The following is a 25620-nucleotide window of genomic DNA, read 5'->3' on the forward strand; positions in this document are numbered from 1 at the left end:
CTTGGTGACGAGGGTTTGCTACCCGGAATGGCAATGTGGAAGTGTCTTCCTTTAGGCTCCCCTGACAGTTTTATAATCAAACCATGTTCCTTGTTCATCCTGCTCCCTTTCTGCTCGAAGTTATTTAAATTTCACTGTACCCACCATTGTTTTCCCTGAGTATCCCATATGCTACACCTTGGCAGCAGGCTGACATGCATTTTTAAATTTCGTGTGTAGCCACCGAAAATCTCCAGCAGTCAGAAAAGGACATTTCTAGCTGCACCAAGCTTATTCCCTGATGGCTGCATTGCAAGCTCCTGCTCTCGAAGGCTTCCCTTGGGGCGTGAGGCTGCTGAGGTAATGCGTCCTCCGTCACTGGTCCGGGTAACCTGCGCCTTCCTCCCCTCTTGTGCCCCAGGCCCATGCAGTATTTGAGCGCTGCAATATTTATTAATTATTAAATACTTAATTTATGACTTTGTACAAATGCAAATGTGACTGGCACTGACTGGGACATCATAGGAAATGCAATCTATGTGACACTGCTTTATGACTGGACGCAGTTCTAACCCTGGTGCCTAGACCAAAGGAGTCTTGCTTGCTAATCAACTCCGTGTGTTTGTTTACTGTCGCTGTGCTAGGCTGCAGGAAGAGTCCTGGATTTTTGTCCTCCTTCCAGGGGCGCATGCCAGGCAGTGAGTGTGCTGTCAATCTGCACCAGAGCTGTGGGCAGCATTTCCATCCTCAGAGGATGGGTTGGCAAGCAGTGCCACGGGAGACGTTTTCCTGGAGGCAGATTTGCCCTGGAGGGAATCTGTCCTGATTTTCCACCCAGAATGAACCGATTTCATAGCTTCTGATCACTTGCACCTGGCCTCTGCCAGTGTGTGACGTGGGTGCCACACGTGTGCATTGCTGTGCCAGTGCTGGGCCCCAAGTGCTGCCCAGGGTCCCTCCCTCCCTCCAGCCTCAGGCAGCCAGCACTGCCCCGACAAGGTTTCGGCCCAGGGTGCAGCCTGTGGGCCAGAAGGACAGGCAGACGGCGCCCCTGCACGTGCTGAGCTCCCAACAGAGCCTGTGGGGTTTGCTCTCTGACCACGGGGCTCCTCGTGTGCCAGCTGGTGCCTGCCCCTTGCGGGACGGTGGCTGGTGGACAGCAGGGCACAGGGGTCTGCAGGGAGGGCCCCCTTGTGGCCGGGGAGAGCCCTGCCAGGAGCCTCATAGCTCCTTCTGGAGCAAGAGGTGCTGCTGCCGAGGTGAGTGGGAAGGGGAAAGGGGCAAAGGGGAGACCCAGCTGCGGGCCCTGCAGCCTCTGTGCCTGGCAGCAGAAAGACAAGCTGACGGGCGTGGCTGGGCTTCCCACCCCAAGGGGCCTTCAGGCTGCTGCCTGCCGCACGCTCTCTCCCGGTCCCCAGACACGCGTGCACTCACACGCGCCCACACACACAGGGCCGTGAGCAACACCTCGTCACCACCCTCCCCCCGGGGAGTTGGCAGGGCTCCCTGGGAGGAGGGCCGAGCGGGCACGGTTCCTTCGTGGGCAGGCTCCTGATTTTGTTCCCAAGATGACTGTCTGTTCCCCCTGACATCTGAAAGACTTCTGAAAGAGGCCTGAGCCGCTCTGCGGGAGCAGGACCCGGGAGATGCGCCAACAGGACTGGCAGTGTGGGCCCAGCCCTCTGGTCCCTCATCTGCTGCAGGGATGGGGAAACCCTGCACACACCGCCAGAGCCTGCCTCACCCCTGCGCGCCAGGCTTGGGCCCCGCTCCAGACTCCGGGTCAGCAGCTGATGAGTTGACTGAGTCTGTGATGCCAACGCCCAGCACAGCCTGGGGCTGCCTCACTCTAGGGGCCAGGGGCCAGGGTGCAGCCAACCTGGGCCTCACTGCCCCGTGCTCCCCCAGGCTGCGCTCAGGGAGGGACAGGATGATCCTGAGCCCAATTCCAGGTGGGAGGGAAGTCAGCGGTTTGCTGAACCCTGTGACTTCGTGGCAGTGCCCTGCATGCCTGCCCAGTTAGGGCCTGAAGGGAAAGAGCTCCCGTCCCAGAGCCTGAACATCAGCGCTTACACAACAGCATGGAGATGTGCACGTGCTTGGGGCATGCAGTGTGAATTTCACTGCCAGGCAGAGGTGCTGGTGAGGGGGGATAGCTGCCCACCCTCTGGATGTGGGTATCATAAGTTGTGCAGGGATGATTTAAAGCAGTGCTGGCGAACCTAGGGCACGCGTGCCAGAGTGGGCCATTTGTTATCATGGAATGCTGCAAAAGGTTCACCATCACTGACTGAAAGTGCTTTGTGTAGGAGGGGTGGGTTCCACCCACATACTGCCCCTTCTATGGAAGAGCCTTGAGCCTGTGAATGTGGCCCTGGCAGGGCTCCTGGAGTCATTCCGAGTGTTAGCAAGGCACAGTGTAGAGCCAGTGCCACTGAGGCAGAGGAAATAAACAGGAGGCCGCAGACCCCAAGCCTGAGGAGCTGGAGACAGCGCCAAGGAGCACAGGGAAAGGGCTTTGGCCGGCAGGGCGTCCTGGGAGGGCCCGCCCGTGCGTGTTTAGATGGCGTTCTTAGCACAGTGGGTAATTGTGCTGAAGTTCAGGGCTGAGGTGACTGTGGGTGAACAAGGGCCCCAGCCGTCCCCCTACATGGACTGGAGAGGCCAGACTGGAGGGGCAGGGGCTCCCCAGGGTGCAGGCTGTGGGGTGGCATCTGGGCTGGCCGCGAAGGGAGATGGAGCCCCACAGCCAAGGCTGCCAGAAAACTCCACGTCCCCAGGCAGACTGGACTCTGTCAGGACCGAAGCAGATGGTTTCAGTGCAAGCATCCCTCGTGTGAAATTCGGGAGTGCTCATGGTAAAAAAGACAATTGCTGTCTTAAATTCAGTTGAACAGGGCATTCTGGCGTTTTTCTATTTGCTGAATCTTGCACCCCATCATGGCAACAGTGGGATGTAGGCCTCCCCTCAGATGGCAGGAGTCACGGGAGAGGCATGGCCAGGACAGATGTCGAGGGCAGCAGGGGTGCTGGATCATGTCAGAGCTGTTGGACAGAGCAGCTGGTGGCAGTGGCTGGGGACACGCTCACCCCGGCTGTGCTGTTGGCGAGGGAAGGCCACGTCCACACGAAGTGGCAATGGCCTGTAGGCGGAGGGAGGCCCAGAGAGGACATGGGGGCTGCATGTCCCTGGACACCTTGACGTGATGCGGGCACAGGGGCACATGCCGGAGCCGTGAGCAGGAGAGGGGCAGGCAAACCTGGAGCCGTCGGGGACTGGCCTGGTCTCTGCATCTTCAGGGTGGTGAGGCAGTGGTCTGCAGGTGACTCCTCCAGGGTCCGGGAGTCTGAGCGGGGTCTCCTCCCCCAGTTATTCCCTGAGTCACCGTGCTGGATGAATAGAAAGCCCCTCGGCTGTGGGTGTGTCCGTGCAGGGCGGGCTTCCTGGTCCCGCATCCAGGGGCTTGTGCTTCTGGTTTGGTGTCCGTGCTGCTCCCCTGGTTCTGCAGGTGGCCACTATCCCCGCTGCCCCCGGGGCCCACCTGCCACTGCCCAGCGTGACTGCTCCACTGCAGGCCATGGCAGTAATTCCTCGCCCTCTGTCTTTCTCCTTTGGATGCTTTTCAGTTTATTTTACTTGTGTGGGGTTGGGAGTGGGAGAGGGGTGGAGAATGTGTGTGTCTTTCTCCTGTTCCGGGGCTGTCGTTTAGTGTACACCAAGCAGCTTGTGCAGCTGTCGTAGCTGCCTCCGAGAGCCTGTGAGTTGGCCATCGGTGGAGCAGCGGCCTGGCTGGGCGGGAGCCTCCTGTCTTTTCATCTTGGCTTCCTGACTCCCGAGGGAGGGTGCTTGGCGCTTTCTGCAGGTTTGACTCCCAGGCGCAGGTCTCCTTCCCAAGGGCGTGTGAGGACGTTCCTCGGGCCCTCTGTCCCTGGGGGCTGTCCCCAGAGGGCCCGAGGGATCATTTCTCCTGCAAAGCCATCGCAGCCGCCTCTGCGGGGTCTCCCATGGCGATTGGTCCACTTGGGACGTCTAGGTCTTCTTACGCAAGGATGTTGCGTGCGTCCCTGTGCGTGTATCCGCCTCCCCCAGCCGTTGTGCAGTGGTCCCAAAGCCGCTCGCGTGTAGAAGAAAGCGCACTTGCCATGTTGACCGCGGCCCTTTTTGTGACTGGCAGTGCCCATCCTGGCACTGCTCCTGCTCAGCCCCCAGTGGCAAGGGGACGCACCTGACACCGCACAGTGTCCGTGCTGACCCGTGATGCCCAAGGCCGCGGCACTGCGTGCTTTCCCACTCAGGATGCTTCAGCTTGGGACAGCAGTAGAGGTAAGTGTCTCATTCCTCTGGAGCTTGAGCCTCGTGACCTCTCATTCCCTCTAACGCCCACTCCACTGTCTTTGCCCTCAGGTCTGGCGCCCGCAGTCCTTTGCCTGCTTGGTGGCCAAACCCCTGATGCTTCTTTGTCTGTCTTGTGCCCACTGTTGATGCCTCCTGGGTTTTCTGTGTTTGTGGTTTCTGTTTCCTCTTTCTAACTCACGAAGTTTTTGGAGGCAAGTTTTTCAGTCTCAGTGGCTCAGGCTCTTTGGCTTTTCCCCCAACATTCATTGCTGGTTTTATTGCACGGTCAGGGGATGGACTGTGGGCCGCGGCCACTGCCTGGCATGTGTCGTGGGCTCCTTCTTGGCCCTGGCAAGTGTTTCCTTTTGTGGATGGCTGGGAGCCATGGGAAGAGCGTGGCATTTTTATGTGCCGATTCCAGTCCTGATGTGAAACTGTACTACTCAGTCTTTTGCTCCTCGTTTACGTTAGGCACACACACTCGGGATCTGTCTGTGCCCTGTCGCTGTGCCCCGTGTGCGGGCGACAAGAGGGGCACTCGCTCGGGATGCCCTGCCAGTCACAGCTGCACAGGACTCTGACAGTGGGGCCTTCCCCGCCCCACTGGTCGCTTTATAATTGTGGGAAAGTTCACAGAACAAGACATAGCAACCTTGCCACCCTAAAGGACACGGCTGGCGGTATTAAACACGTTCGCCTCGTCCAGTCATATCTCCGAGCTCTTCTCGTCCTGCAGAGCTGAGGCTCCATCCCTGCTAAATGCACACTCCCAGCCCCCGCCCTGCCGGGCAGTGCCCCTGCTGTGGCCCGACTCTGTCATGCAGAATTCCTCCCTTGGCTGATTTCACTCACCATCATCTCCTCAGATTTCAGCCATGGAGCATGAGTCAGAATTTCCTTCCTTTTGAAGGTCAAATTATATTTCTATCCTAGTCTCTTTCGCATTGCTGGGACAAAATCTCCAACACTCACAACCTAAAGCGGGGGGAGAGGTTTATTTGCGTTCGTAGCTTTAGTCCACGGTCAGCTGGCTCCTACGCAGAAACAGGATGGCAGAGGGGCCTGGCAGAGAAAAAGGTGCTCAACCCATGGCAGCCAGGAAGCAGAGGGAGAAGCAGGCAGCCAAGGACAAGAATTCACTCTTCCAGGCTGCACCCCCAGCGACCACCTCCCAGGCCCGCCTCCTGCCCGTGCCTTCAGCTGAGAGCTGCTCCGTGGATGAAGCCACTGGAGAGCAGAGCACCCCATGATCTCGATCACCTTCCACAGAGGAACTTCCTCGCTGTACCGATCCCACTGTGCGGACCGAGCACGTTGGTTTATTCTCCCAGCCATGCTTCCACCTCTTGGCCCTGGGGTGCTGCTGCTGTGGATGTAGGTGTGCAGCTACTGCTTGAGTCCTTGCTTTCCATTCTCCTGGGTGTTTGACCGGAAGTAGGATTGCAGGTCATATGGGGACTCCACGTGCAAGTGTTTGAAGAGCTACTGTACAGTTTCCCAGAGCATCCACGCTACTTCACATCCCCACCAGCAGTCCACAAGACTTCCACACTTGCTCTTTGCTGTTCTCCTCTGGTTTTGGTTTTGTTTTCCAGAGAAGCCATCCCTGATGGGTGTGAGCTGCCACCCACCGCTCGCAGGTGGGATTAGCGTTGTCAGGGATGATGTTGTGGTGGATCATGTTTAGTCCTGTATCTCTGGTGCTCTAGTGTCCACCTCTTGGATGTTCCACTGCGTCACTTAATCCTTTGGCCTGGTTTGGCATCTGGTCTCTCAAGGATTTGAGGGACACATTCAAGTTGTTTGCTTGAGTCCTGAGCCTGCCCTCAGGGCCTGGCCACCTTGATCAGGCCACTTCCTATCCATGCTGCTCCTGATCGGTGAGATGGAGGTGGCATGAGATCACGTGTCCTGGGACCGTCCCAAGGCTTCCTGAGCCCGCACATGGGAGCTGTATGGGGCCTGGCACAGGGTCCGAGCTCGGCGGGTGATCAGTGTATCTGCTATCTTATTTTCGACAGTCTAGTTTTTAATACTTCCAGGGGACTTCCTGTTTTTTCTCTAAGTCTGTATTTTCTCCTCGCCTCTCTAGTACACAATGTGTTTCTAGTTAAACTTGTGTTTTGTTTTATGACCTAAATAAACATTATTTCTTGGCTTATGGAGTTCAGAAATGAATAGGGTCTGTTGACCATGAGTAGGATTCTGGTGAGTGGCTCTTGTGGGAAGAACCAAGGCTGGAGCAGGTTGTGAGGAACCCTTGTGGGCAGTGGGATCTGCCACCAGGTCGTCAATATGAGCAGAGGTGGGCGTCAGGGAGGCCAGGCTGCTCCGGAGAAGGCCTGGGCAGGACCAGTGCATTCTGGTGGGAGTAGGATGACAAGGACATGAGACAGGACCAAGAGTGTGCCCCAGGGAGCCACAGCCAGCCCAGAGCAGGCACCTGGAAGGGGGAGGAGGAGCACAGGGACAGCGGCCAGAAGCCAGGGGTGTGCTGTCTGCAGGGTGGACAGGAGGGTCAGAGGCAAGCGACAGGAAGGAGAATCCCAGTGGCTTCCTGGGGCAAGCAGCAATTGGGGCAGGAAGAGTGGGGACCCTGGGCCGAGGAGGAGCCGTGCCATCCACCCCGGTGCCACTGCCCCCACACAGCTGGCTGGAGGGTGCTGGCGGGTGGGGTGGATGCCCGGCCTCCGCTGGAGAGGTTGGAGGGAGAGATCTGCAAGGAGAACAGAGCGTCTGGGGCGGGGGCCGGCTGCACCCCTGGAGGAGGTGGGCTTTAGCCAGGCCACTGTGGGGAGAGGGCAGCGCAGGCGATGGGGGCACGTGCTGCAGAGACCGCGGGCAGGGAAGCAGGAGGGGCCGTGCAGAGCCCAGGGACTGCACGCAGGTTCGCCACCCGGTACACCTGTGGCGGCCAGGGCGTGGGCTGGGCAGAGGTCCTGTGCCCACCCAGGACCGCCGAGGGTCTGAAGGAGCCCTGCTGAGGAGAACCCTGCTTCTGGGTCCCCACTGCCCCTCTGGGGCCCTGGGCACTTTCAGCCACCAGAAGAGTCCGCTCTGGTCTTGCTGGGTCCTGTGCCCACCTTCGAAATCTCTGGGAGCGGCACACTGGCTGTGAATAAACAGATGCCTGCCGGGGCCTCTGCACTGTGGGTTATAAAATGTGCACAAAACCTGGCTGCTTTGACGTGAAGGTGGGTGCTAACATCAGTCCAAGTCGCTCACATCCTGTCTCCCTCCTGGGGTCTCACCAGGTGAGCCTGGCACCGCTCCACACAGGGCTGCCCTGGAGGCCCATGGGGAAGAGGTGGACGGGGCGTGGTCTCAGCTCACGGGGGCTCCTTCGGGCATCACTCATCCACCACGCAAGGGTCAGTGCACAGGGCTTCCGAGCTGGTGCCCGCCCCTCACTGGGCACCGATCAGCATCTCGTGGGACGCTCCTGTGTCTCAGAGCCTCCAGCTGCAGTCAGGTGTGGTGCAGATTCTGCCCGGCTTGCGTGTCTGCCATGCCTGCTGGGCCCAGACCCCGGGCCCAGGCCTCGCTGCGCCACCCAGGCTTGTGGGGTGCCTTCCTTTCCCCCGCCCAGCTGTGCTCAGCACCTCAGGTAGTGCAGCTCTGCGGAAGTCCTGTCCTGACACACACTGGGCGGAAGGCTCCCCGGGCCGAGGGCAGCAGAGCAGGGTCCCACGGTGGGGAGTGGCAGGTGCTGGCCCCCCCAGGCAGTTCCCAGCACACCCCTGGCCTCTCCTCCTCTGGTGGGGCTGCCCAAGGGGCACAGTGTGCCCAGCATAGGTAGCCAGGCTCTAAACAGGGACTGTGAGGCCCTCACCCCAGCTGCCCCCAGATGGGCTGTGCGGCCTGGGCCTGGTGCACAGGGGCAGAGCCCAAGGCCCTCTTGCCAACCGTGTCCACCGAGCCAGTGGTGCGCTCTGGCAGGAGGGGATTTTGACCTCCTGCGATGCACCAGTTCACAGGTCCTCTGATCGCGTGTGTTCACCAAGGTCAGAGGGCAGAACTCGGCTCGTTTGCCGGCTTAGGTTATAACCAGCAAATGCCCGGCCACTGGCCCGGCAGAGCGGGCCCAGGATCCCCTCCTTCATCGCTGCCTGGGACGGGGATGGTTCCCTCCCAGACTCGAGGGAGCCGCTTGGTGGCCTTGTGGCTTAGCAGTCGGGTGCAGAGGCTGCGACCTGGGCTGGGTCCCAGCAGGTTTTTCTCCCCACCGTGGTCTCCATGTCTGAAGGTGAAGGGAGAGCAGCCAGGGCCCGGTGTGGAGATGCCGGCGCCTGTGGCCATCGTGACAGTTTCAGGTCATCACCAGTAGCAGAAGTACGACCAGGGCATCCTGGCAGGGCCTTGGCAGAGACTCAGGGATGGGGAGCCCCGCCTGGAGCTCTGGAAGCCCGTTGGGGACTGCCCCAAGGCCCTGTCCTCCTGGCGCTCACAGGCGGCTCCAGGGTGGGCAGGCTGGGCCTAGGGGCCAGAAGGGAGGAGGCAGGCAGGGGACGCCCCGCTCCTCTCTGTTGCAGCCCATCAGCTCTCCCTGGTCACCACCTGCCAGGACGCCCGCTACGGTGCCCGACTCAAGGAGACCTGCCTCATCCGCTTCCAGCAGGACATGGAGGCCATGGGGAGGACCCTGTGGTGTGACTGGGGCAAGACCTCTGGGTGAGTCCTGAAACCCGGGAGGGCGGGACGTGGCCACCTGGGTGCTGTGGCAGCAAGTGAGCGTGGCCTGGATGACAACACAGGTGGCCTGGGGGTCTGGAACAGCGAGAAATAGGGGGTCCGAGTAGGCTGGGGACACCCAGGGCCATCCCAGTACAGGTGTCTGGGGACAGCTGAGTCCACCCCATGACAGAGAGGTTCCCGTGGCCAGGCCAAGGCTGACGACTCCTGCGGGGCTCAGAGCTGTGAGCCAGGTCGCTCCTGGAGTGGTGGCCGAGGCCCAGCTGAGCCCTGACCATCCTGCCAGGCCCCCCTGCCCGAAGTGCCGTCTTCCACTTTCAGGGCTCCCTGCTGGCTCCAGGGCCCAGGATCCTCCCCACTGGGCCAGGCTCCTCCACCTTGGAGATGACTTTCTAAGCCCCGCTGCCACTTCAGTGTGGAGGCCCAGTGGCAGGGTCCCCGGGCAGGGTCTGTGTGCGGGACCACAGCACACAACACAGAGCAGGTGCGCAGTCCTGGTGCCCAAGGCGAGAGAGGACCGGAGGCCCTGGGGATGGCAGTGGGAGCCAGGCCAGGGAGGGTGGCCGAGGGGCCTCCTCGGGGAAGTGGGCCAGTGTCACCACAAAGCACACACTTGGCTTCATGCCTCCCTGGGGTCTAGAACTCGCCTAGCTCCTGGCAGGCGCTGGGCAAGCTCTGTGGGTAAACGCCCCTCCCCAGGGGGCGCAGGTTGGAGGGGCATGGGGTGAGGGTACTGAGTCTCCCACATGCGGGGTCCGGGAGGTGAGGCCACGTGGCACTGCTGAGCCTGGGTTCTGGCCTCTCCCTGCCCACAGAGCCCAGCCTCTGCAGTGGCCCACGCTCTCCCTGAGCAGGTGGACAAGCAACCACTGTCCACCCCTCCAGCCGTCTTGTTCATCTCGGGGGTCCGCTGCTCCCAGCAGTCCGCTCAGTGCACAGCTATGGAAGTGAATCTCTACCTCGGGAATGAAGTCGGGCAGGCACAGTGCTGCCAGGGTGCAGGGCTGCAGTTGATTCCTCAGACCCCAGCTGCACACCCTCTGCTCCAGCTCAGGGTGCAGAGCAGCCTTGAGAGATGCGGCTGAAGCCCAGGCCCCACAGCTGGGGACCCAGGACCCCTGACGGGACATAGTCCCAGAGATCTCGTGGAACCCACCTAGGCCCTCACCCTCGTCTTGATGTGCTGCACCCCAGGCCTCTTCGAAGCCACAGATCTCATGTTCTGAGCTAGTAGAGTGCTGGAAATGAAGAGGGAACAGGTTGTGAAAAACAACAGAACAGCCTGTTCTTCAAGCTAATTGGCCTTGTGCCTCGGCTGAGGAGTTTGTACTTACATTAAAGGGTGCGTTTATTGCAGCCCAGGGAAAAGCAGCAGGGCCCTGGGGAAGCACAGGCCGCCTCTCTGGTGTGGTGATCATTGATTTGTGCACGTTTTTGGAAGCTGCGGTGATAGAGGGAGCTTTGCAGCCCTGCAGGCACTTCCAGGAGTGAGGGTCAGCTGTCATCCACAGGGCTCATACACCAGGGTTGGACTCACAGAAGCAGGAGAGCCCCTAAGAGCAGTGCACCTTGAGAGAAAATCAGAACTTAGGGACCAGGCAGGGCTGGTCCCATGGCACCCGGCAAGTCAGCCTGCCGGCCCTGAGGCCCCAGAGATGCCCGCATCCTATCCTGGCCCCCGAGAGCCCGCTGCCTTGTACAGTGGAGGGGGCTAAGCTTCAGGGGGCCCTGCAGGCGCCAGGCAGGTGGCTCTGACACAGGAGCTTGTTCTGGACTCCCGATGTCTCGGCCCTGCACTCAGCCCGACACTGTACTGTGTCCTCGCCATGCACCTGGCCTGGTTTGAACCTGTTCTTTCCGGCACCATGAGATGTCCCAGGCCTCTTCCTGCCGCAGCCCTCAGCCAGCCGTTTCTCCTGGGGCCCCCAGCTGCTTCTGCGACCTAATGGAATTTAGGAGCCAAGATGTAGATAGTCGCATCGCACACACCCGGAATTTGGCCATGGGCCCGAAGAAGGGTCCACCCCTCTCTAACCGCAGTCCTGGGAATGGCGGAGGCACAATATTCACTTCAAGAGCTGGCTCCCATGATGGTGAGGGCCGGTGGGTGCCATGACAGAAAGGGCCGGCAGGCTAAGGACTGCAGGTCAACTGGCTGAAGATATCCCCCAGTCTCCACAGCTCCCAGAGCCATGTTCCAGGGAGCAGGGGGGTCCCAGAACACAGCCAAGTTGACACAAGACCAAGTGTCACAGCCAGGTGTGGGGTGCACACCAGGAATCCCAGCACTCTGGAGGCTGAGGCAGGAGGATCACAAGTTCCAGCCCCGCCTGGGCACCTTAGTGACTTAGGGAGACCCTGCCTCAAATTAAGAAAGACGCAGCCCCAGGCGAGGGCACCTGCAGTGCGGTCGGGCAGGTAGCACCCTGCCAGCCCCCAGTACCTGGGGGCAGCCTTGTCAGCCTGTCTGCATTTCCCCCGTTACTAATGGATATGAGCATCGTTCACATGTCGAAGGGCTCTTCTTCTATCTTTTTGTGAATTGTTCATATTTCTCCCATTTTTTATCACATTTCTGGGATTTTTCAAGAGCTTCTTTTATGTTAAAAAGACATGGAGAGAGGGCCAGGGATTTAGCTCAGTAGTTCTGCCACCTGCCTGGCAACCACAAGGTCCTGAGTTCGATCCCCAGTATCAAAAGAAAAAGACGTGAGGCCTTTTTCTCTAATATTCACTGTTAGATATTTTCTCCTGGCTTGTCAGGCATCTTCTGACTTTTATTGCAACTTTTTTTTTCTTTTTTTGGTGTTGAAGCTTGAACCCAGGGCCTTCACACTGAGCTATATCCTCATCCCTGTTTTTACTTTTAGTTTTTGAAACAGGGTTTCTCTAAGTCACTAAGGTGCCCAGGCTGGGCTGGAATTTGTGATCCTCCTGCCTCACCCTCCCAGAGTGCTGGGATTCTAAGTGAGGACTCCACACCTGGCTCAGTGTTTTTACTGCAGATGTAATCACACCTGGCCTCGGGGCCTTTGCCCCACACAGGCCTAAGGAGGGCTCGCTGTGCTCTTCCTGGCCTGCACAGCTCAGCGGCTGTGCCCGAGCTCGATCTGGCTGAGCGTGGACGAGACACCCGTCTCATGTACTGAAAAGCCCATCTTTGCCCCCAGCGACTTCATCCTGTCACAGAGCCAGCCCCTTGCTCTCTGCCCGGCCTCCTGCAGGTTGCCCTCCCACACCTCTGCCCACTCTGTACTCCTGGTTCCCCCTCCAGAGCCTCCACGGACACCGTCGTTCCTCCCCCACCCCAGGGTGGATCAAAGCTGGCCTTTGCTGAGCACTCAGTGTGTGATAGGCTTTGTGGGCGCTGCTTGATAGCCACCTCGTGACGTGAGCAGTGACCTGGGGACGGCAGAGGGGCTCCCGTTTCCTGCTGTGTCTCAGGCACGTGGCTGCTCACACCAGCTCCGTCCTGGCGCCTGGGGAGGTGCAGAGCACCTGCCTTCATGTGGGAGGCCACGTCCACGTGCACTGAGGGACCACACCTGGCACCTGGGCCCCCTGAGCAGGGCGTCTGGGCAGGACGAGCTGGTCCAGATAACTGGGCAGGAGAAGAGGACAGTGGGGGCAGAGGGCCAGGCCGTGTGTGGCAGGGAGCCGTCACCAGTCGAGGTTGTGAAGCGCGGTGTCTCATGGGAGTGGGCTCCGAGATGAGGCCGGACCCGGGTGAGCCTCAGTTTCCCCCATCCCAAGCAGTGCCGAGAGCCAGGCTGCAGGACTGGGCCAGGTTGGTGATGGGGCGGAGGACTCGGGCACTGGGAAGGGCCCCTCTGCCAGCCAAGTGTCACTGAGGGTCGCCACTGGGACGAAGGCGAAATCCAGCAAGCTCAGCCGGGCAGCCCCTGGGGTTGGGTGTCCGGGACAAGGCAGTGGCCTCAGTACCAGAGCAACCAAATGTGGGCCGCCCAAGGTCACCATTGTGCCGGAGCCCGGCCAGGCCTGCAAGTGGCTCTGGAGGAGGCAGAGGGACAGCTTCCAAACCTCTAAAACTGGAGAAGACTCCAGTTTCACAGCAGCTGCATGTGGAAGGGACTCACCTTCCACAAGTGATGGGGACAGATGTGAGCGCAGCCTTTTGTAGAACACAGAACACAGGGGAGCCCTGGGGACACTGGTGCCAGACAGCTCCCAGTGGCCAGCCTGGCGGCCTGAGTCTCGGGTCCAAGCAGACATCGAGGGGGCCCTGGTCCGGGGAATGGGGTTATTTAAAAGCTGCCTAGCGGGCTGGGTGGAGCTCAAGGGGAGAACAAGCACCTGCCTAGCTCACACCAGGCCATGGGCTTCATCCCCAGCACCACAGGTGTCCCTGCTCGGAGGAGGATCCCAGGTGAAGCCCGGGCTGTTTTCAGCATTGGGGCCCCTTCTGGCCAGAGGGCCGTGGGTGTTCTTGTGTCCCTGGCCTCGGACCCTGGCCTGCTCAGATCGTGCAGCTCCAAGATGCAGAAAGCAGTGAGCGCTTGGCCCTACCTGCCAGTTCCCCAGGGCTCTCTGCCAGCTCTTGACCTTGCCCGGCCGGCCGGCCCCAGGTGACCTTCCACTCCCTCAAATGTCAGGGGAGTCCCCGGGTCAGCAGAAGGTTATCTCATCACACTCCCCTCCGGTAGCAGGGTCTCCAGCACTCCGAGATGCTGGAGGAAGTCGCAGCTTGTTTCTTTTTAACTTCAGCTTCTAGCTGATACATCAAAACAGGGAAATGGATGTTTGATGCGCAGATACACTGCAGGGTTTAATTCAGGTGAGTGTCTGTCTTAGATGTTTATGGTGAAAACAGCTCCTTTGCCCCATCCTTCCCCGGCCTCGGCTCCCATCCAGCCCTGACTCGGGGCCCAGCCCGAGGCCTTTCCCAGCAGCCTCAGCCTCTCAACCCTGCTCCCCTCTGTCTCTGAGATCCCGCTGTGGACTCCAAGCGACGATGTCACGTGGCGTGGCTCCCTGCACCTGGCCCACTTCGCCATCTCCCGCTCCATCCTGGTCTCGGTCACATGGTCTTTGTCCACTCACCTGGGACCAGCGCTTAGGTCATTTCCGATTCTCGGTCTCGGGTACAATGCCGGTGTCCTGTGCCTTCCACATTCCACTCCCATTTCCCAGGAAACTGGGAACAGGGTTGTTGGACCGCGTGGTACTGGTAGCTTCAGTCTTCTGAGGAAAGTGGGTTTTTTCCCTTTTTCTTTGTTCTTTGGGGAGGGCGTGGGTGGGGATTGAGCCCCAGGCCCTTGCACTGAGCTACATCTTGACAACTTTTTTTTTTTAAATTTTGAGACAGGGTCTCACTAGATTGCTGAGTTGCCCGGGCTGGGCTAAAACATGTGACCCTCCTGCCTCAGCCTCCCAGAGGGCTGGGATGACAGGCAGGAAAGTGGCTTGTTTTAAAGTAACTACCGATGAGATTTTTCTCATCTAGATGAGCTATGCTGAGTGATGAAGAGGGAAGGGGCCATCTGTGCTCCTTCCCTCCTGTACAGTGTCGTGGGTCGGGACTGATGTCAACAGCGGGAGGTGCCAGGGACAGGGCTGCAGTCAGGGCATTGTCAGCGCAGAGCTGCCCAGACAGAACTCAACGTGACTCCGCTCCCTGAGGCGCTGCCTCCTCTCTGTCCCACGGGACTGCCCGCCAGCCTGGCCCTGAGGCTGCCCAGTGTGTGGCGGGGTGTTGAGGAGTCAGAGCGCCTTGGGCCACACATTCCCCTCGCTGCTGAGCCGGGGACACAGGCTCTTTTGTGTGTTCCGGTAAAACAGTCAAGTCAGGAAATTCTCCAGCTCTCTGTGACAAAGCCGGAACAGCTGCCTGTGTTTTGAATTCCAACAGGAACTGCAAGGGCAGCCTCTCCGGGGTCCTGAGGACCCTGGGCCGTGGGCATGTCGTCCTCCCTGGGTCTCAGAGCGGGGCTGTCCCCCGGGTCCCTCCTGCCCAGCCAGGGGCTTTCAGAGCGAGGTCTGGCCTGCCTCTGTCCCCTCGTGGGTCCCTGTGGCATCTGCTCTTGAACCTGCCACAGACAAAGCCCTTGGGCTGCATTTGTGCCCTGCCTGGTGGCAGGGGACGGGGGCAGGCTCCATGGAAGCCCCAGGCAGTGGGGCAGGAGAGCCTCGCCCAGCTCTCCAGGATGAGCTCCGTGTCCCCACCCAAAGGCAGGACTGTGCGAGGTCCGGAGTCATCTGGGCCCTTAGCAGGACTGTGCTGTGGGGCGCCTGGTGGGAGAGCAAGGTGGGGCTAGTCGGCCTGTGTGCCCACCCCGGGCTCTGGAGCGGAGGGAGCAGGGGGCAGAGGACCCAGCCGTCCACAGCCAACCCTGCAGGGGCGGGGGGAGACTGGTGCCTCAGGGCCCTGGCACGTGCCCCGCCTGCTGGCTGCCACCAGCCAGAGCAGTGGCTTCCTCTGATGGGAGCTTGGGGCAGGAGGCCCTGCAGGCCACAGCAGGGTGGCTCACTGAACCCCATGTGCCTGGCCCAGATCCCAGAGGGTCTGTGGATGCCCGTCCCCTGGGCTGAGGGTCCCAGATGGGGGATCCCCACTCCCCTTCTCAGGAAGCTCCCAGAGAAATGCACCATGGGGAGCTGGAGGCCAGGGGCTGGAGAGGGGACCCTGGTGGTCCTCAGCTGCCCCTTAGCCAGGGCTCCGAGTCCTGCCAGGGAGGACCCACTTCCCTGGATGGGTGATGGCAGCCTGGGCTGTGGCACTGCACCTCCTGTGAGATCTGCTTCCATCCGGTGATGCAGTGCCCTGTTTTGAAATCGCCTCGGTTTGGGGATGCACTCAGCTTTTGTGCCAGAGCCTGGAAGGTCACACACGGGGTGACGCTGAGCAGAGCGCAGCCCGAGCCAAAGGGGAGCAGGTGGCCTGCGTCTTCCGCCCCTGCCTTCCCCCGACACGGTGCTGTGACAGTCACCCCCACCTGGGCCTGCTCCAGCCTCCAGGCTGTGCTGAGTGAGGCACTCTGCTTCCCCAAGGACCTGCTCGGCCTGGACTCCCTGAGCTGCATCTCAGGAGCCTCCTGGGGCTGCACCTATGTGTTGTAGGTGGCGCTGGCGTTTGGGAGTGGGGCAGTAGCTGAAGTCCCTTCCTGACTTATCTTCACCCCAGCACACACAGGCCTGTGGCCCCTTGGGACAGCCAGCTCCCCTCTGCATTTTTTTTTTTTTTTGGTACCGGGGATCAAACTTGGGACCTTGTGCTTACCAGTCAGGCAGCAGAACCACTGAGCTAAACCCCCGGCCCCCTCTCCATTTTTTGTTTGTTTCGGAAAGGGTCTCACTGAGTTGCCCAGGCTGCCCTCAACTGGTGACCCTCCTGCGTCAGCCTCCCAGGCAGCTGTGATTTCAGGAGCACCACTGTGCCCAGTTCTCCCATGCAAGTTTTGAGGACACCTTTCTCCCAAGGGCCTTTTGGGGCCTTCAGCACAAGGTGTCCGGCAGGACTCACTCAAAGAATTCCTCTGGTGTGAGTCTCTTCTTCCAACTTCTTGTCTCATCCATGTAGTACCTGCCTTCTTAAAAATGGACTCCTTCTGAGTAGACCACACTTCGGGCCAGGCAGAGGCAGCCCAGCTTTGCCGCCACACTGGCAATGCTCAGGTGCCAGGACTTTCTTAACCCCACTCATGTTGCTGCAGCCAGAACCTTCCTGGTGCTCATAGCCCTCTCCTCTTCCCTCCTCTTCCTGTTCCCTCCTGTTCCCTCGCCCTCAGTTTCTCTTCCCTCTCCTCCTCCCACTCCCATTCCCCCCATGGCGTGGGGTCCCCTTGCTGTCGGCCCCCTCGTCCGTGGGCCCCTGGCACTGACAGTGCGGGCTCACAACGGGCGCCCGGTTGCCCTTTAAGGCATCTCACTGAATCACAGCTCTGCCAGCAGTGTGAGCACGAGAGGACCTCAGCCTTCCTCCTTTGTGCTTGGAGTCGTTGGGTAGTTTTGGTTAGTTATTTCTTTCATTGATTACATCTTCTTATAGCCCACGTTTGCAGTGCATAATGATCACATCCATCGTGGGGATTTGTGCGAGGAGAGCACGCATCTTCGTGGGTTTGCGTCCCTTCCCTCCCTCCCACTCTTGGCCCCTTTCCCTTTTGAAAAAGCTCTGTTTCCATTTTTTTCTTCAATTCTGTCCTTCTAAATTCTTTACAAGACTTTTTAAAAGCAATTTTAAGTTTCCAGCAAAATCGAGAGGAAGGCACAAAGATTTTCCATATACCCACTGGAGGTGTTTTGGTTTGGTTTGGTTTTTTGAGACAGGGTCTCACTATGCAGTTCAGGCTGGCCTTGAACTCACTGTGTGGCCCAGGCTGGCCTCAGACTCTTGGTGATCCTCCTGCCTCAGCCTCCCCAGTGCTGGGATCACAGGCACACACCACCCACCGGCTTTGGAGGTGTTTTTAATCTTTTGAAAAGGACATCAGCTCAGCTCTTTGTCTCGTGCTCCTCCCAGCCCTCAAGGTTATGACCCTGCCACTCTCCGACAACGAAGATGTTTAGGCTCCCGTGTTCCCCGTGCCTTCTGTCCCTGCTGTGACAGTCAAGCGCCCCCTGCAGCATCCGCTGCTGTTTCTCTTTGGATGCCCTGGGCTTCCTAAGGCAGTGGGTAGTTGCAGAAGACCAGAATGAAAACTTACCTCCGGGGGGCGGGGCGCTGTGTCCGGAATCCTCCTCTTCCCTCAGCCTCCTTCCTCTTCCCATCTCCCAGAGCCCCACCTCCCTGTTTCCCGTCATCCTTTATTTTGCTCTTTAAGTTATCTATCCTCTGGTTTCTCACATAAGAGAAACCACGCTGTATTTAACTTTCGTGTCTGGTTTATTTCCTTCCTGCGTGCATTCGAGTCTATTTCAGTTCATTTTCACTTATGTTTTGGGGCCATTTCACACCATTTAAGTCACCATGTATTCATAAGGTTTACTGTAATTCAGAAAGCTTCTCTTGTATATTGTATTTTCGTAATATTTTGCATTGTTTTGCTTTCTTTGGGATATTTTCTGCCCATTTTTCCAAAAGAATTTAAGAACCATGTGGCCAACGCCCACGGGTGTCGCTGCAGCTGTCACTGGGAGGTTGCTTGCTGTCCTGCCCCAGGGAAGCCACTGGGAATCCTCCCTGGAAGCAGCCCTCAGATAAAAGGGTTTCCTGGGCCCCTGCAGCTGTTGACCAGGAAGAAAGGATGGGGCAGGGGTGACCAGCAGAGGGCTGGGGGGACCTGCGGAGAGCAGGGCCGGGAGCACCTCTCCTAGGGGACTTCCAGGAAGGCAGCCTGTGGGCCCAACCGAGCTGCCTCTGGCCTTCAGCAGCTGGCAGAAAAGCCCTCCCGGCCACACGTGGGCTCCCAGTGGGACCCAGGCCTACAGCCCTGCCTGTGGCTTTAGGCTGTGGGCGGCCATCCTCCCCGGGAGATCAGGGTGGGGTTTGCCCCTTGGCCATCCGCAGTTTCCTTCTTCTGTTCCTGTAGTCAGGTTTTAGGATCCGGGTCACACTTGCCTGAGGGACACAGGTGCCAGCCCCAACCGCTGAGAAGCTGTTTGTGCCATGAGATTTACTTACACCCTGGGTGTTTGAGTCAGTGAGTCCAGAGAACCACAAGATCCCAGTGTGTAGGGATTTTCTTCTCCAGTTTGTTTTGCTTTTACTTCTGGGGGATTTAGCTCAGTGGTTTCGCTGCCTGCCTCGCAAGCACAAGGACCCAAGTTCGATCCCCAGTACCAAAAAAACCAAAAAAAAAGAAACCCAGGGCTTGCTAAATTGCCTAGGCTGGCCTCAGAGTGTAATCCTCCTGCCTCAGCCTCCCCAGTCACTGGGATTATAAGCATGCGCCACCGAAAACAAATTATCCTGATGATGTCTTGTTTTGTGTTTGTATTTCATCTGTGTTTATTTGTTCCATAGACTTCAGATTTGTTAGCTTACTAAAACAGAATGACATAATATTTTTAAATGTTTAATAACCTATATAGATTCAAGTGTAAGCCTTATCTTTGTTTTATCTAGGTTTTCCTCATTTTCTTTGTTTAGATGCCACCTCGCTTATCAAAAGGAACTGAGGAAGCTCATTCCTTCAATAATAGCATGTGCGCAGTTCATCATTTTCAAACAACAGGCTGATTTTACATCTTACTGCAATTTTGGGGCTCTAGGCTCTATCATTTGCTTTCCCTAAGATTCACTTATTTCCTATGATTTAATTTAGATGTTTAGGACATTTCTTTTACTTCCTGACCTAACAAAGGCCGTCCATGCTGTGATGTTCTTCTCTAAGGGCTTCTCTCTCACTGCCGTGGGTTTGAAATGTCAGCGCCTCCCCTCGTGACTCCTGTATAAGCGTTTCCCTTGCTGTGCTTGCTCAGCTTCGTCACTGTTAAGAGCCTTTGTGTCCATAGCAAGCGTATCTTAACCCTCACAGGTTCTGTTTGTTTTAAACTCTTCAGGTAAGGAGAGAATGCATCATGGATAATTGTGGCTTTCGGATTTTCATGAGGTTTTCCTGGAGCCCTAGTTCTGGTGGGCTTTGGTTAACACAGTGAATCCATGCTCGAAAAGGAAGCATGCTCTGTTTGTCGTCTCTGACTCCCAGCAGAACGCCCACTGATTCTACATCGCTGTGCCCGTGGTCCCTTTACGTGTGTCCCAATTCTCATCTGCGTGTGATAATGAAGCATTAAGAGTTTTATTTTAGCCATCTTCATTGTTGCTGCTTTTGTTTCTGGCAGGTATTTAACTATGTATCTTGCTCCTTGCGAAGCATTTCAGACCGGTGTACTTATGCTGGGTCAGCCATACCACTTAGGCCTCTCCTTGCCATTTACAAGTTTGGCTATAAACCATGCTTCGTCTCACGTTAGCCCTGAAAGCCCAGCGTCCAGCTGCTTGACACTTGCTCTTGTTCCTCTGCCTGTATGTTTCTGGTTTAATTATCACTCTTGCAAACAGTTTCCTGCCTGATTTCTGAGTCCAGACAGTTGGTGAGCCTCTTATGGGAGGACTTTCTGTGGCGTCTGCCTCCCACGTTCTCTCCTCACCCTCCCCGTTCGTGGTCTTTTTGATCATCTTGTTCCTACACTGATTTTTTCCTCTTCTCTCCATTGTTGAAACATGTTTTCTTCAGTGAGACTGAGGTATCGGCAAGCCGTGCTTCACCCAGCCAGCCGCGAAGTGTGGACAGACAGACACTGTTGTCCTCCTCGTCAGACCTACCATCAGCCTCCGCTCTGGGGCTCTGCTCCCCTCTCTCCGCTTCCCTCTCCCACTGCTCTGAAACCACCTTCCTCTGTGCCCTGGCTCATCTGGCTCTGGCCTTTCTTTGTTTTTGGTACCGGGGATTGAACTCGGGACCTTGTGCTTGTGAGGCAGGCAGCGGCCCCACTAAGCTAAATCCCCTGATTTTGCGCAGTGCCCTTCTCTGATGGCCGGCTCTGCCCGCTCACCAGCGTTGGCCCTGGCTCTCTCACCTTCACAGACAGTGGTTAACTCAAGCACGCAGTCTGTGACCGCACCACTGGGGCCTTCCGCGTGCAGCTTTTCGGCCCAGGCCATTCTCTGAAGCACTGTTTATCCTGGAAGAGCCGCGTGACTGAGAGCTGCAGAAGCTGCGCTCCCTAAGGGGCTTTCAGCGGCCTCTGCGGGGGACAGCTTGGCACGCAGGACAGCAAACCCGCAAAGAGCAGAGGCTGGCTGGGCCTCACCCTGTCCTTAAACCCCCTGGGGCTGGCGGCCCTGGCTCCGGGTTCTTTTGTCAGCAGGGATGGCAGTGATGGTGATTGACTTTTTTTTCTTCTTTTTGCAGTGCTGAGAATCAAACCCAGGGCCTTACGTACGCTAAGCAAGCGCCCTACCACTGAGCTGCATCCCAGCTCTTTTATTTGTTTTCTGTTTGAGACAGGGTCTTACTGTATTGCCCAGGCTCTCCTTGAGTGTGTGATCCCCCTGCCTCGGCCTCTTGAGTACCTGAGATCCCATGAGATCACAGGCATGTGCCACCACACCTGTCTCCCTGTCTCTCTCTCCCCCTCTACTCTGCCCTCCTCCTTTCTGGCATGGCTGCTGGCAGCATGGCTTCCAGTCTCAGATGTTCGTGACGCTTGCGTGATGGTGGCCTCATTCACCATGGGCTGTCACATGCATGTGGTTCCTGTCCCACCACCAGCTGGACTCTGCACGCGGCTCTCACCCTGCGCCCTGTAGGAGGACCTCATGCAGAGTCCAGTCCTCTATCAGTGGGGAACGCTTCCCGGCCCTGGCCATCAGCAGCTGTCCTCCCAGGTAGCTCCCAGACCCGTTTCTATGCTCTACCCCTTCCTCTCCCTAAGCACCTCTGGGTACGATGCTGGGCGGATGCAGTTGACACCGTCACGCTGCGGTGGGGTGATGTCTCCTGCACCCCAAGGTAATGGGCAGATTAGCCCCCTCCCCAGGAAGCCAACTTTCCGGCCTTGTGGGGCCGAGGGCGACCGTGCAGGGAAAGGAAGGAGGAGCCCCCAGTGTCCGGCCGGGTGACAGTAGCTCGCGTGTCCGCAGAGGCTGGGCAAGGTATGACCAGGCCCCCGGGATGGAGGCCTCCTCTGTCAGGCCTGGGCACCTTGACCCTGGAGGGCTTCAGAACCCAGACTCGGGATTCTGCTGGCCACTGAGGCCCTTGCAGGACAGAGTCCCCTCCGGCCTCCTGGAGCCCAGACCCCCAAACCTCTGCCTCGGGAGCTCCCACCCATCCCCGGGGCTGCCCCTGACAGCAGGGGGAGACGGCCCCTCTAGCTTTGTCCATTGTCTGGGTACAGAGAAGCCACGGCTACCCTGCCCCCACGCCACTTCCCGTCTCCCTGCGCCTGCCATCCCCATCATGGTTCCTGGAGCAGGCACTGTGGGCTTCTGCCTCAGTTTCCCAGTTGTCATTTCGGCTCTTGGCAGCTGCTGCTTCGTGCCCTGTCCCCTCCTGGCTGGGCCTGTAGCATGGAGCAGGCCCGGCCCAGGTCCTGTCTCTGCCCCTCTTGTCAAATGGCATCCTGCACAGCTGCTGACACCAGTGTGGCCCCGTGTGGCCCGGACCCCAAGGCAGGCTCTCCCACAGGCATCTCATCGACCCTGAGTGAGGCTGATGGGAGGCTGAGCGGTGCCCGAGCCTTGGGCTCCATCAAAGGTGGAGGTGCACAGGTGGGGTGAGTGGCTTTCTGTCCCCACAGGCGTCCCCACGCTCCAAGCATGACTGGGTGGCTACAGGGCTGGCAGAGGCGGCCGGGCCCGCCTGGGCTGGCACAAGGGCTGGGGGGACATGGGGTGGGCCCTGATGCGGGGGCCCTGCAGGGAGAGAAGGGGGATGGCTCGAGGGCTGGGGACCCCAGCAGAGGGTCCCTGGGGCCTGGTGACCTCGGGGAGCGCGGAGAGAGCCACGCTTGGGGACGGCCGGCCTGATGCGGGACCGAGGGTGGGCGGAGGGAAGAGTTTCTCCCTTCCACCCTCCAGTGTCACTGCACGAGGACAATGTTGCCAGGGTGACAGCATCCAAATATAGGGTCCCGGCTGTCATGCCTAGTCCTGGGCCTTGGACCCATGCCACGACCGTGTCCCAGGAGCCCGGAAGCTCTTAGCCTGGCAGGCCTGAGTTCCTGTCAGACTCACAGCTGAGCCCCAGGTTGCCGGCCCCTCTCTAGACCCGGGTGGGCCCTGGGGCTGCAGCGAAGCCGTGGGGGTCTCGTATGCTGCACCTCTGTGCCCCGCCCCCTGCCTATGTTCTCCGCCCCAGGGGCCAGGATCGCTTTGGCCCGAGCGGCACAGGGCGGCCTGCCCCTTTCCCCGGGCTCCCGCTGCACTTCGAGCCTGCACCCTCTCCGGGCCTGGGGTGGGCTCTGCCTGGGCCCGTCCTCGGAGGCGCCGTCCCCGTGGGTAGCCTGGCGCAGCAGTGGGGACTGAGCCTGTGCAGCACGTGCAGCCTGGGCTGAATTTGGAAACTGCCAGCTTCCTCCCTGCGTGGACAGAGGCGCCTGTGCTGCCCGGCCTGGAGCAGGGGCGAGGGAGAGGGAAGGAAGGGGTGAGGTGCTGGGGCGAGCCCAAAGTGGAGGACAGGCCAGCCCAGGGCACAGGAGGCGTCTCCACCATAGAGGTCACAGGTGTCTTTCGGTCCCTTGTGGCTGCCCCTACCTGACCCTGGGCATCCTCTCCCCAAGCCTTTGTGGCCTTGGAGCCCAGAGCTCCTGCCTCCTGCAGGTGTGCGGGCTGTGAGCCACAGCCTCCCTGGGCCCCGCCAGCACCGGTGGAGGGGACTAGGCCTCAGTGGACAGTGCGGCCACCCAGCTGTGCCTTCATCTCCAGAAACACAGGAAGGAGCCTGCGTCCCTCTGGTGGCAGCGGTCACCTTGCTTGGCGCCCGCCTCTCTGTAAAGGGTGGGAGCTGTCATTTCAGGGCATGGACCCTGTGGGTCTCCCTCGCCTCTCCCTGATGGACAGGCAGGGCCCAAGTGGTGCCTCTAGCCCAAGGACACACGGCCCTCAGGACCACGTCCCACACAGGCCCAGCCAAGGCCAAGGCTGGTGTCCATCCCCTGCCCCTCTGTGTGCTTGCAAGGAGGCAGCACCAGGATCCAGGGACAGCCAGAGGGGAGGTGGACAGCAGGCAGTAGCTGCACTGGGGCAGGGGCACCGTGGGGCCCCAGAGGACATGGCTGGGGCTGAACCCCCAAAGTGTGAGCAGGGTCCATGGAGGAAGCAGCAGATCCAAAGGCCCAGGGAGGGTTCCAGCCGGCTGGGCCAAGCCATGGGCAGCAGACCAGGAGGGTCAGGAGGCCCCTGCCAGGTCACGGGTGCCCCTGCCCTGCGGGCTCACAGGAGGGCCAGTGGTGGTACAGCTGGTGTACCTGGGTCAGTCTGTCCCCAAAAGGCTTTGTGGGAGGAGCAGGTCCCCAGGCACAGGCTCAGTGCTGGCCAGGGTGTGGCCCAGCTCTGGGGAAGCCTGACTGGGTGCAGAGTGTCCCTGTGGCTGGCCTTTCCCAGCCTCTGCACCCCGGATCCCACTTCAGAGCCATCCCCTGTCACGGGAGCCCGGGGCTCCCAGGCCACATGCCTGCGAGAAGCAAAGCGGCCTGTGAGGACTCGGGCGGCCCTGAGGTGGGTGGGCTCCTCGTGCCCAGCCAGTCCTGGCACCCGCCCACCAGTAAGGCCAGCCGGGCTGGGACTGGTGCTCCACAAGCAGAGGAAGTGCGCGGCAGCCGCAGCTGCCTGATGCAGAAAGGTCCCTGCGTCTATCTTCGGAACCTTGGGTGGGAGCTGCCGGGGAGAAGACAGACCCGACCCTCCAGATGAACACACCTGTTCTGGCCGCAGGCAATGGCTGCGGTGCCGTGTGCGCCACTGCTGTGAGGAAGGAGAGTCCCTTCCCGACTGCATCCCGGGAATCTCGCTAAGCTGCCAAGTTGCCCAGGCTGGACTCAAACTTGCAGTCCTCCTGCTTCAGCCTCCCAGAGTGCTGGGATTATAGGCATCTGCCCAGCTGGGCTTTTTAAAATCATAAAGGTTGAGTCTTGACGTGTACTGACAATGGTTTGGCCCCTTCCTCTGACGTGCTGAGGTGTGATGCTTTAGGAATGGGTTCGAGGCATTCCTGAGGTAAGTGTCCATGTTCTGTGCGGCTTGACAGCTTGCTGGCCCCTGACGGGGGACTTATTTGTGTGATTCTAAGTGTTTGGGGGGCCACATGCCCACTCCACGCATGCCTGCCCTCCCTCGCACGCCACCGAGGAGGCCAGGCTAGGCTGGGCACTGCGCACGGGACCCTGGGAGCTTTCACTAAGAACTAAAGAATCTTTAGTAGATACTAATAAAGTATTTTAAAACACTCTCCTTTTTTTGGTACCAGGGATCGAACTCAGGACCTTGCACTTGCAAGGCAGGCACAGTGCCACTGAGCTAAATCCCCAGGCCTAAAAACACTCTTCTTACTCCTATGAAAAAATAAAATGAAATTTTATCACAGACTATTAGAGAATAACAGTGCCGTGTACCGTGATCTGAGAGAATGGACCAGCTGCTCAGAGTAGGAGGCACGGACAAAGCAAACTCTTGCAGAGAGGAGAAGGACAGAGCTTTCTTCTCAGGGAACAAAAAGAAACTGATAGTATAAATGAAGCAAATTAGCGTATATCGTAAAGTATTTCTGAAACAACAGAAGAGGTAATTTGGGGAATTATTTGAACTTCTCCCTACTTCCCTCTAAGAACTAAAGAATTTGAAAGAACTGCAGAGTCTAGAGCCATTGAGGAGAGTGGTTCTTTCATAGCCTTTCTCCTTTTTCTTCTCAGATTTTCTACTTTTTAAGTCAATATTTGCTAGCTTATAAATTCCCAAGAAATACCTGAATTTACCAAGGATTGTCCAGTTTTTAATATATATTCTTTACAGCTTAATCTCTTATATTTTCTCTAATCTTATATCTATTGTTGGTATTGCTGTTTTCCATCCTTTTTTTTCTTTTTAAGATTAGACTCTCCAGAAACATTTCTATTTTATCATGGCTATTTTTCTAAAAAATAGGCTATTGAGTTTATTTGTCCATTTTGCTGTTTTAATACATCAATATTTTAGATTGTTTTTGTTTGGG

General features: G+C 58.4%; 1 protein-coding gene across 1 annotated transcript in view; it reads left to right on the plus strand.

Annotated features, from left to right (window-relative positions):
* The window catches only part of Ramp1 (receptor activity modifying protein 1), a 33075-nt gene that overhangs the window by 1387 nt on the left and 6068 nt on the right, over positions 1-25620 (plus strand). Inside the window, exon 2 of the mRNA XM_004868394.4 lies at positions 8848-8986. Coding sequence (XP_004868451.1) covers positions 8848-8986 — 139 coding nt within the window. The remainder of the gene's footprint in view (positions 1-8847; positions 8987-25620) is intronic.

The sequence above is a fragment of the Heterocephalus glaber genome, unplaced genomic scaffold (genome assembly GCF_053883595.1).
Source record: "Heterocephalus glaber isolate CG9 unplaced genomic scaffold, H.glaber_assembly_v1.0 deba00001004, whole genome shotgun sequence".
Lineage (NCBI taxonomy): Eukaryota > Metazoa > Chordata > Mammalia > Rodentia > Bathyergidae > Heterocephalus > Heterocephalus glaber.